We start from the raw sequence: 12002 nt of genomic DNA on the forward strand, positions 1-12002 counted from the left end.
ATGTTTTTCTATGACCATGTTCTTGTTAGGGCATGTAGAGAAATATCTGCTTTTCAACTGTTGTACTGTAAGGATGAAATTCTGGGAAGGGAGAGAAGGAAAATTAGTTTAGTGTTTAATAATTTCTGTACATTTTCACTGCTATGCCAGAAAGCAACACAAATTGTGATGATGTTAACAGGTATTTATATAGTTACTTGAAAGTTAATTTCAGATAAATTAATTACTTAATATAGTAGGAACATTATGAATACATTAAGGTATTGTGGCCACACTCATAAAAGTGAGTGGGCCATGCAACTTAAAACCAGGGGGAGAAAGTGCACAATAGCATCTGCCAGCTAATTGCTGTTGTTTCATTCATTCAATTTTTGAGAGGGTTTTTGTGGATTTGCTCTTGTTTAGCCTTTTTTTCCCTTTTTTTTATATATTGTGTAATTTCCTCTCATGCAGGAAATCAAAGAAAGAAAAACCTTTTGCCAGACATACGTTGAGAACTTAGTGAAAGAAGCAGCTGACATCAATATGAAGAATGAATCCTTGCAGAAGCTCTGGCCTCAGCTGTTCATTGAGCTTGTCAGAGATGCAGTGCTGGAAATCCGCAATAAAAACTCCTACATGAAACTCTGCCTCCAGAGGATCACTGAGCAGAAACAGTAGAGTCTTGCAGGCTTTTGGTTCACTATTCTCTCATGTTTTACAAACTTAAACCAATAGAATATGAAATTATCATCACTAGGGCATCCTTCACTTCCTCCCCCCAAAGGGATGCCTTTAAATCGTACTTAACTCTTATTATTTTTGAAATGAAAGTTTACTTTGATACTGCTTTACCAATGCTTCCTTGGCTATCTAAAGTGATAGCAAAGAAATGACTTGGTGATTGTTCTACTAAAAGTTCTTGTTTATTATTTTCTGCCACCCTTGATTCTGTAGTGCTACAGCATTGATTTTTAAGGAACAAATTTAAAAAGTTTGCCTTATTTTTATTGAACACTTTTCAATTGTCACTTTTTTGACTGCTGCTGTTTAAAACCCCCAAGAATAGTAGCTAAATTTTTTATGACCGGAACCTAATAAATTATTTTACACCCTGAACTCAATGAAGACTTATTATTATTCTTTAATTTGTCAGATTATAGAACACTTTTTCACATGAGAGTGCTCAGAATGTTGACATTTAATCAGCCTAATTCTCAACTGGACAAATTGCCCAAACTCAATTTCAAATGTTTTTTGTTAATGTTACTAAGGTTGTGTAAATTGTTATAGGTAAAATATGATTCCAGGGTGTTCTCACTTGAGCTTTATTTTTGTTTTGTTAAAATATGTTAATATAATTTATTTTGTTTCTTGATTACTAACTTATTAACTTCAGATATTTGCCAAGATCAAATGAGCTAAAATGCATGCATTACATTTGGTAGGGAGACTGATAACTGCTATTCAGTTGTAATTCATTTCTGTGACTCTGTGAAAATTTCATATTATCAATAAAAATAAATTATTCACTTTTACCTTTCACAGATAATATAAAAAAGTACTGTATGCAAAGAAAAGACTTAATGCTGCATGAAGAGATGAGACACAACTTGCCCCAAAATCAACTGAAAGGGTAGAAAAAACCTCATTCCATAGCACAGTAACTGCCACAATAAACAGCTTGCCAGCTTCTGTCCAGAAATTGAATCTAGGAAGCCTTAGCAAGTCCAGCTGATTGCCATGGATGGCATTCAGATGCAGGTAGAAAGTTGTGCCATTTAAATTTAATTTTTTAGTTCCATTGTATCTATCTTAACTACAACAATCCAAAATCTTTGTGCTTTTTTTACTTAATTAAAACTGTTCTTATTTAACTTGGGCTCATTTATAAAAAAGAAACTAAAGAAAATTTCCTGCAAAGATTTCTATGACTCAAAGGTAAGTTTATTTTTAAACTGTATCTAGAAGGTATTTTCTGTCAAAGCAGAGATGCAGATACAGTTTAATAAGTTTTTATGCCCAGAAAGTCATGGAAGGTTTGGGTTGGAATGGACTTTAAAGACCATCTAGTGGCAGAGACATTTTCCACTAGACCAGATTGCCCAAAGCCATGTCCAGCCTGGCCTTGAACACTTCCAGGGATGGGGCAGCCAGAGCTTCTCTGGGTAACCTGGGCTGGGGCCTCACCACCCTCACTCAATTTCTTCCATATATCCAATCTAAATCTTCCCTCTTTCATTTCAAGCCATTCCCCCTTGTGCTGTCACCTCATGCCCTTGTTCCAATGCCCTCTCCAGCTCTCTTGGAGCCCTCATGGGCACTGGAAGGTGCTTTAAGGTCTCTTATCCAGGCTGAGCAGACCAAGCCCCCTGAGCCTTAAATGAGTACAGGAATGAAATGGTCACAGGTGTTTTGGAGAGTTCAGCCTGCTTGCATTCAGGTCAAGCTGGTGCATCTGTGTTGTGTGAGGGAATCCAGTTTCAGAGCATGTGACAGGTTGGCAGTGATGTGGGTACATCACTGATAAATGCCATTTTCCACTTGGTTCATGTTATATTTGCAGGTAGTTGCTTTTCAGTCTGCAGAATGCAGTGGAGGTTAAGTCATTTAAATTCTGAGGGAGTGTTAGAATTCCTGGAGAAACTGCTCCAGCAGTTGACAGAATTAAATAGAAACAATCACCTATCTGGGCTTTTTGAACTGCCTCATGGAATTTATAATAAGATTAGTTTATTTGGTGGGATTTTTGTTTCCATCCCATTGGAAAATTGCACTCTCAAGTTTTATAGTGCATTTTATTAAAGGAACAAATTAGGGCCCTGCAAAATGTAAGAAAATGAGAGTTTACATTAGAGAAACAGCCGGTGTAGAAATGATCATGCAATAGGTTTTTGGATCTATCATTTTCTTGACATAATTTCTGTGCCAAGGGGGTGCATGAAGCAATTCCAGCTTCTGCAGGGGGACAGAAAGCTCAGCAGCTGTGTGGAAGTGCAGAGCTCTCCTGATGATGTAGCTGGAACAGATGGGCCCCTTTTGAATCAGATTCAGCAGCAGTAAAAGAGTGGAAAAAAATGTTTTAAGAAGGTTGTATGGGTCTAGAGGAACAGGAAGTCCTCCATGGGAAAATCAAGAGAAAAGCCAGACTTTCTGATACTGAGTCTTTAGAAGCATAATCCTGGTTTGAGGCTTTAAAGTAGGGTCTTGAAAAAATGAATCAGAGGGTATTGATGGGGAGTTGTAGAAACATCTTAAAATGCTCTGTATCCCCAGTGGTCTGTGAATGCTGCCAGTTTGGACTTTTTTCACTACCAGCAGCTGTTTCATAACAGGATTGCTAAATGGCTGAAGTCAGGGTAGGTAGGCAGCTCTTATAAATGAAGAAAAGATTCATGTTGGGCTCATATGTTATTTTCACATAAAAACAGTAGGAAAAAAAAAAAAGGAACTTACATTTTCACTAATTCTTTTTAGGAAACAAGTGATAAATTAAAGTGATATTAGGCCTAAGAATACATAGAATTTACAGCAGATGGAGGATCTTAAAATTGTTAGCATGCTAGATGTTGTTTTTGTGGTTGCCCAAATAATATCTTAATTCATACAGACTCATGAGATACATTCCTGTAGTTGCTTAGTACCTAAAAATGTGAAGGTCATATAAGCAGCAAATTTTTAGATGTTCTGAAACTTATGTGCCACAAATAGGAACTTTGTATGGCTACAGATGCAAATTGATGAGTTAAAATAGCAATTAATATTGAAGCTAGGGAACCTTTTAATAAAACCTTCCAGTCTGAAAGCAGTTCTTTTTTTCTTCTTCAAAAGCCTTTAAATGCTGCATAAAACCAAATTTTGATGTTGTTAATATTTCACTGATATCCCATCCAAAGTAAACTGTGATCCTCTCCTGTAGCTGACTTCTGCACAAGACAGGAACTATTACTGTAAAATATCTGTATGATAACTAGAAATCACCTTGAGGGTTAAAAAGATACTGTTTAAAGTCCTTTGCAAAGTCTTGGGGTTCATTTTTGGATTATTTATGCAATTTGCTTCTTTCCTGAGACAAATTTCTTCTATGTCCAGCCAGAAGCAGATAATGATGTAGGATATTTTGCTCAGTTTCAGTTTAGCTGTTTCACACACGAAGGCCCCATTATGTCATGCAGAGTCACTGTTTTGTTACACAACTGAAATTTGATCTTCAGTAAGGAGACTGATGAGGAGCTGTATTTTCTACATTCTTTCTAATACAGAATCTGAAAAAGTAATAGAGCTGCATATTTGCTGCCACAGTGGAGCAGGGAGAACAAATTCACTTGATGCAAACCAAAAGCTGATGGAGTCAGGTAGGAAGAAAAAGGTACTGGGAAAAGGTTTTAACTGAGCACAGAAGTGACACTGCCACCCTGCCTGGGACCAAGGGACACATCTGAATCCAGAAACAGCTGAAAAGTGTTTGCCATTATAGAAAAGTGAATTATCTTCTTCCACTGCTACAAATGTATTTTTATCATGTAAACTACATAAAATAATGGCAATAATAAAAAGGTTAACCTATTAAAACAGATCTACACATGAAGTTAGGCTACTGTGGAGACAGTAGTGACTCCACAATCTATGTACACATTCCATAATTTCAGGACAAGTGGATGCTTTTTTAACCAGGGCTGTAAAAGTGACAATGATGTTTCCAGTTTCTGCTTTTTATCACAGCAACACATCAGGATGAATTGGGTTTTCTTAGCTGCTTTATTTAAAGAAGCTAAGGCAAATATTTGCTGTTTCTTCTTATTATGTCATAGTCATAAATATGTGATTTTGATTGGGAGGTCAAAATCACAATAGCAGCTATTTGATTTGATTGAGAAAACAGACTGCTTAGATGTTTTTCTGTTTCCATATCACACAAACTGCTACATCTTGAAGCCCAGTTCCAGTGAAATTATTTTTCTTTTTAAGTTGGAGGCATCAGATTTTGGAGGTTTGTTAAGTCTTGGTGTCTTGCTACATATGTATAGAACAAGGAGTGGGAAGGAGGAGACTGGCTGTCACTTTGTTCTACTGTCTGATGAGGTGGCTTTTACTCCCAAGTGAATATAAATTGATGAATTTTTGCATGCAAATAGGAGTTAGTGAGGGCTATGCCGACTTGAGACAATGTTACAGAAAGCTGAGAGGTATCTGCTTACACACATCACCTCAGAGCTGGATTTTCCTGAGCATGAGCTAAAAAATTGAATCTAAGGGACTGTTTATTCAACCAAAGTATTAACTTTGTTGGCAAGCTTTGCTAGGCTTCTGCTCTCGGGGGAAGAAGGAAAAGCTCATCTGGAGGAGCTCTTGTCTCTGTTTGCTGTGGTGAAAACAGCATTTTTTTACAGGCTGTGTGTTGAGCCTTATATGCCATATTTCTGTACAGATGGAGTGGACAGACATTTCTGCTTATTGTATCAAACATAAGGAAACACTGGTGAAGAGCTGAGAAGTCTTAATGGGGGAAAAAGTGACTCTTCTCAAATTTAAATTGTGTGGTTTTGGTGGGGGTTTTTTTCATTATGGATAGATGTGTTACAAGCAGAAACAAATTTGACTGATGTAAGTACACTGAGTGTATGAAAAAGTAGAAAACTGAAAGTTAGAATATTTTTACCAAATCCAGGGTTAGAAGCATCCAGCATGCTCAGGAAATGGATTTATACAAGGTAACCCCATTGTCCTTACTACTGATACATTGGCTTGAGGAGGCCCTTATGGGTAGTAGCTCTATACAGCTTTTTGGAAAATCCAAACTGATGCCTTCCTGATTGCTGTGGGCTTTGGTTGATTGGTGCACTATAAAATAATGTGACCAAGACAGCAGAATCATATTTCTTGGTGACAAATTGTGTTAGTCAATGGCATGACAATTCTTAATCCCAATTTTGTTGCAATCTTCCCAATTAGGTAGGTACTTGCATACTAAGGAAAATCTTGTGTGCAATCTTCATTCTTATATAGTGCATGGCATGGGGTGTATTACTGCATCCATAACTTGGACATTTTTCACTTTCAAATTATTTCTTTCACTTCTGTTTGTGTAATATGGGTATTCTAGAGGTTAAAAGCTGCAATTAGCAATATTCCAGTTTAAACTTAACAAAACTGGAACTTCTAATGAAGACTGAGCAGATCATTAAAAAGTGCATTCCTTCTGGAATTCTAGACATGGATAGCATAAACAGCATTGACTTTTTCAAAACAGCAAGAATGATAGCTTTCAAGAGTACAGGTGAAAATGCAAAGCTTTTTTGTATATAGTGTCGAGCACTTGACACTTCAGCACAGGAGAAGATGTCCCAGAATGATAATGGCTTCCATCTATTTATAAATGTATCTTTAGACAAGAGATTGTAACGTTAATTCTGACTGCAGTGGTGAAGAAATTGTGGCTGTGAATGTGATGTTTGTCCTACATGCTCACATAGTCTAGACATCTTACTTGGTCATGCAAATAACAGTGGTTGCAACCAATAAAAGAAATCATTGCAATATGTAGAGAAGCTGTGACTTTCCAGTGATAAAAAATGCTGAGTTCATTGATTAGATATTATATGACACTTAGAAATTATACTGTGATACAATATGTGCTGTGGTTTGTGTTCTAGTTGGATATGTAGCACATTTGCTGCCTGTTTGCATTAGGCTTCAATGATCTATGCTTCCTCACAAAATAATCATTCTGAAGAGTGATGAAAGAAGACAGAATACAGCTTTTCTCAATTTCTAACTCAGCACTGACAATAGGGTCTATTAGGCTTCATACAACTCTTGTATCCTGGATAAAATCCTTGTGTTAGAGCGCTCTGAGTCATCTGACTCTGAAGCTGAGTGCAGTCCCCTCTGTAACGCAAAGTTTCGATTCAAGCTGACATGCTGCTGAAGATTCTCAAAGGAATTTGCATTGAGTTATGCTCTTTGTTAGGATGCATAATCAAAACAAGAAAATCCAAACTAGATTACCTATGTGAGCTGAAACCTTTGATGCTGTTGAAGTTGCTGCAAGATTCCCAGTGATTTGAGTAACAATTGTTTTATATATATGGTGATGACAGTTGTGTCTTGGATCTAAGATTAGAATCTCATCTAGATTAGAAACTCATCTAGATTCTGTATTGCCTAGAGGAAAATAAACACTTCTACAGTGTAAAACATCTGATTTATTTTAGCTGTCCATATTTTCAATGAAGTGAAGTTGTTCTTTCTTTTTTTTCTTTTTCTGTTAAAGTTGTGGAGATAGTCTTCCAGATATTGATGTCTGCAATAGCCTGGCCTTCTACTGACCAGCTCCATCCTTCCCACGTGTTGTGTGCTTCCCTCTCTTGTGATTGAAACCAAAATATTCTTCTAAGGCAGTTAGAGCCCACAGAATCAGCCCATTTAAACATGAACAAATGTGTTCTAGTTGGACTGGGGGGTAAAATCTGTGTGTCCTGGACTTCCAAAATGAGAACCTCATGTCTCAAGTCATGCTAGACTTCAGTGAAATCTAGATCAGTAAATCCTTTTGTCGCATTTGAAGAGACCTTGTGGGCTGGCACACAGGTTCTCTCCTTTGCTGATTTGAATGCATTTATTGCCAAAGGGCAATAAACTCATCTAGATTCTGCCATGTGGTCAGGGTGGGAGACTGAATGGGAGCAGACATTGTTAGGCAGTAGATAACTGCTTTTTCACTCAAAGCAATGCAATAGCATATGGCTGTTAGTAGTAAAGTGTTGCAAAACATGTTAAATGCTTTTGGTGACAAGCCAGAAATACATGTGTTAAACATGTCAAAATAACCAAGATATCTCATTTGTTAGGCACAGCCATTGCTCTGGTGCTGAGCTCACTGGCTGCAAGGCAGCTGCTGTCTCTTGTACAGAGATTGTTATGTGCTGGGCAACTGTGAAGAAAGTAGGTCATTTGCAGATAATATGGGTGTTCAAGTTGTAGAGCAGATTCTTCTGATACATTCTGCAGAGTATCATTCTCAGTATTTTCAGATTTATTTAGAAGAAAAATTGCCTCAGAGATGTGAAAGATCTTTAGCTTTATTGTTAAGATTGTTTTTTTAATTGCATGAATGTGTGTGTCATTGAAGAAGAGAAGAAACCAAAAAGAAACCACAGGTGGTCTGAGAAAATTGTATTATTTGCACTTTCTTCTTTGTTGGTTCTGAACTTTTGCCCTTGTTTGATGATGCTGGCTGTAGCTCACTCAAGGATTAACTATAGTCTGTGTCAAGAAAGTACTTTAATGGATGGAGGTGTGCTCAGGGCAGTTTCCAAATACAATCAACATGTGTTGCAGTCTAAGATTAGTAATTTTTCACATTTTCACACCTTCCATCAACACCTCACTTCAACAAACTTTGTCCTGTTGCAGGGAAAAACCAGCTTTTGATAATGTGCATCTCAATATGTGATCTATGAATGTGTTTGCTGTCTTTCTGTGGAGCAGATGAGTGTCAATTGTAAAGATTCTCATATTTAGTGTCAGACATCTGTAGATCTTTACTACAGACTAGCTCTTAGTTTTTATTCCAGACCCTCCTTATAAACTACACTGGTCAAATTCCTTCAAACTGGCATTCAGAGGAGACTGTAAGATAAAAAGCCATGCCTCAAAGAGGATCATCCCCTCATGACCTACATTTCAGCAGAAACAAAAGTGAGAGAAAAACCCTTGGTTGCATTAGATAGCTGCTAATGAGCTGACAAAGGTGTTAGGGCAGGCAGGTGCTGTTTATCTCATCTGTACTGTGTATTAAGTGTTGGGCAGCTACAGAGTGAGCAGTCTTGTGTATTTTTAGAGGTGTGAGAACTGTTAGGAGAAGCCAAATACCTAATGTCCCCTCCCATACTCACTTAAGAGACTCTCACTTTCCCCACCCTTTGTTTCCAAGCTGCAGTGTATTCCGTTGTTATTTAAGGAAAACACTGTCACCATTGCTTGTGGCTTCAGTGTTTGGCCCACAGAAGGCAGGCACAGGCAGCTTTTCCCTTTTCCCAGCCTCTGCCGTGGGGAAGAGCCAGAGGGAGCCTGTGGCTTAAGTGCCATTAGTTATTGGTGTAGAGCTGAAGTGACAGGGCTGTGTTTTGTGGAGAGGTTGAGAGGAGTGCTGGAGGTACAGGCACCTGTCAGTCTGGAGAAAAATAATTGTAGCTCATGGAATGTGAAATTCAGTGGGATTTTTTTCCCTGGCTCTTATTGCTCTCATTTCAGTTGAGCCAGCAGATGAGAGAATCCCTAACTTGTCTGCCACTAGCACAGACTTCATTAACCAGCACATTCACATTAACAGTCACAGGTCATGTTTATTTTCTTTCATTTTTAAAATTAGTTTGTCTTATGTCCCAGGAAAAAAATCAGGCTGCTGTTTTGGGGTCTTTTTTTATTGCTGATTAGACCTATAGCATGTGTGGAATTTATGATAGATAAAATGCACTGAAAGTAGGTATTTTTGTGTGAGCCTATGTGCTAAATATTTCATATCTCTTTGAAATATTCGTTGATTTAGAGGAGTCTCATACTCTTGATTTCTGCATATGCATTTGTTTCAGAATGCTATCAATTGAGTGATTCCTAATCAGAAACATTTAGAAATCTTCAAGATTGCCAAGTTTGGCTTTTGATTTTGCAGCATGGTTTTTTTTTTTTTAATGACACTTTACAGTACAGTTAAAAATCTTGCAAAACTTTAAGTAGGTTCTTGGAATTTGTCTTTAGCACCGCAAATAAAAGTTATTTCAAAATTTTGGATAAAATTTTTTCATCTCTTTTGGAGAAAGCTTTCAAAGGTTTATTTCCTTAACTGTTCAAAAGGCAGCTTTGTGATGTGCTCAAGACTACTCCTTTCATGAAGTACATTTTTTCAGAAGTATTTATAGAATGTTCTAGAGATTAACTTGGTGACTATAGCTGTTTCTCTTGCTTTAATTCTGGATGAAAGCAGTATGATGTCAGATGCTGGTGGACTTTCCTTTGTTCAAGCATTGTGTGATGACTTCAGTCTCCACATCAGAGACAATTGCAGCTTAGTGGTACAACACGTTCTTGGCAGGACTTGTGACACTGGGATCAAGGTTTTGGCAAGGGCAAACTCCAGAGTGATCTCCTGGAAATGATTCTTGGAAAATTCGTGATTCTTGGAAAATTTACATCTACTTTCAGATCTGAGAAATGATTGCCTGCATTGGTAGCAAATTGTATTATTTATTTCCTAGAATGAGCTTGGAAAGGCCATGGATTCTTGCAGCTGCTTGTAGAAGTTTAGATACATTCTTATCACACAGAGGTGAGGGAACTGGTTATTTTTGTGACTGCAATGGAGATAAGGAGCAAACTAGCTCAAAATTTAACATTTTGGTCTTCCTATTTTTACCTCTCTGAGACTGTTGAGAAGGGGAGGAAGAATGGATGGGTGGCAAGAGTGGAGGAGTTTGGGCAATGAGATAGGGAGGGTCTGCAATGGCAGTCTGAAATTCAGAAATAAGCTTTGTTGAAGGGGAATTTGTCAAACCAGCAGACTCTGGTGCACAGTGCTCTGGAGTGCAGGGAGGCCTACAGTGCTGCATGGAGTGAGGGAGAGCTAGACACAAACATGAGTGAGCTGGGAGCCAGGATTGCAACTTTGACTTCAAGTCTGTAGAGCTTGGCAGGTCTCGGTAATTTTGAGTGAGAAATATGTGCACCCCAACCTCAGTGAACATTTGTCTCTTTCTCATAACATTCTTTAGCTGTTCTCTTTGGTTGCTCTCCCAGTGCATTCCTGAAGGCAGTTTTCTGCAGGCTGTGTTAAAGGAGGATGCCTCTGGCCTGTGTCAGCTCAGGGATTTACATCACTATTGAGTATTTGGTGCTCCTTTGTTTACTTTAGGAGTGCCCGGTGATCACTGTATGAAAGGACACAGATTAGCTGTATCATATGAATACCTGTCTCAGTTTAAAAAGGGTAGGCCCTTTACAGATCCCTTATGAACAGTGCTGATAATCCTTGCAATGTGAGGTCTCTTTCCCGGTCCTCCACCAGAGACATTCTCAGACATTCCCAGCACCGCCTCTTATGAAAACCAGTAATGTTCAAACTTTCATGCAAGTCTGTGGAAATCATCATTGTTGTGTTTTATAGAGGAACGGTTATTTTCTCACTGCTTTTAAAGGGTTAATACATTTCTTGAAAAGAGGTTTTGTAGTTCTGTGTTGAAGTGGATAAGCTCAAGAGAAATTCAGGCTAGATCAATTGTTCTGTTGAGGCAGCAGCTTGTTCCCATCTGCTGCTTTTGCTGGAAAGTTGGCAGACCTTTTCTGCAGAGATAAAAGGTGGCATGTGGATAGGGTCCCCCCAGCCCTAATTTGAACAGCAGTGCAAGTGGCTGAGAAGTTGTGAGTGACAGCAGCAGGGTGGCAACAGACATCTCTCCTTGGTGCTCTGCAGCTACAGCAGCAAATGTTCTATTGGTGAATGCCATGCACATGGAAATCTGCTCCTCTCCTCCCTTTCCAGACATGGGGCAGGGAAGGCTCCAGCTGAGACACCTATTCCTCTTTGGTGGCAAAAGTTTAATGGTTTGATCTGGCTTGTATCAGTGTCTAGGGACAGAACAGGACTACTCATCTCTTAATGTTGATGAAGAGATGATTCCCTAATCTGCCAGCATTGCTCAGGGTCTTCCTCATACATGGGATTTCAGAGGATGGTCTGTTATTTCAGGTTTGTTACATTGCTGACTTTGAGCCCAACCTGTGCAAATCTATCTGAAAAGACTGAGTGATGTGGTGGCTTGGAAAATCAGGGACAAACTGATCTTCAAACTGGCCTTAATGTTTCTTAAACAGACCATTTACTTTATAGAAAATATTGCTGTTACTCCATTATGCCTCATCCAAATATTAAAAATAAAAAAGGTATTTTCTCTGGCAGGACTTGAGTTTTGGGCTATAGATCAAACAGGTTGATACATTTTTCTGGGCTCTTTTTTTCTAAATTTTTT

At 38.3% G+C, this 12002-nt stretch overlaps 1 protein-coding gene across 1 annotated transcript in view; it reads left to right on the forward strand.

The window, feature by feature from the left end:
* LRRC49 (leucine rich repeat containing 49) overlaps positions 1-1517 on the forward strand; it is a 39816-nt gene extending 38299 nt beyond the window's left edge. The window contains exon 16 of the mRNA XM_064722387.1: positions 454-1517. Coding sequence (XP_064578457.1) covers positions 454-660 — 207 coding nt within the window. The 3' untranslated portion in view covers positions 661-1517. The remainder of the gene's footprint in view (positions 1-453) is intronic.
* The last annotated feature ends 10485 nt before the right edge of the window (positions 1518-12002 follow it).

Source organism: Zonotrichia leucophrys, chromosome 10, assembly GCF_028769735.1.
Source record: "Zonotrichia leucophrys gambelii isolate GWCS_2022_RI chromosome 10, RI_Zleu_2.0, whole genome shotgun sequence".
Classification (NCBI taxonomy): domain Eukaryota; kingdom Metazoa; phylum Chordata; class Aves; order Passeriformes; family Passerellidae; genus Zonotrichia; species Zonotrichia leucophrys.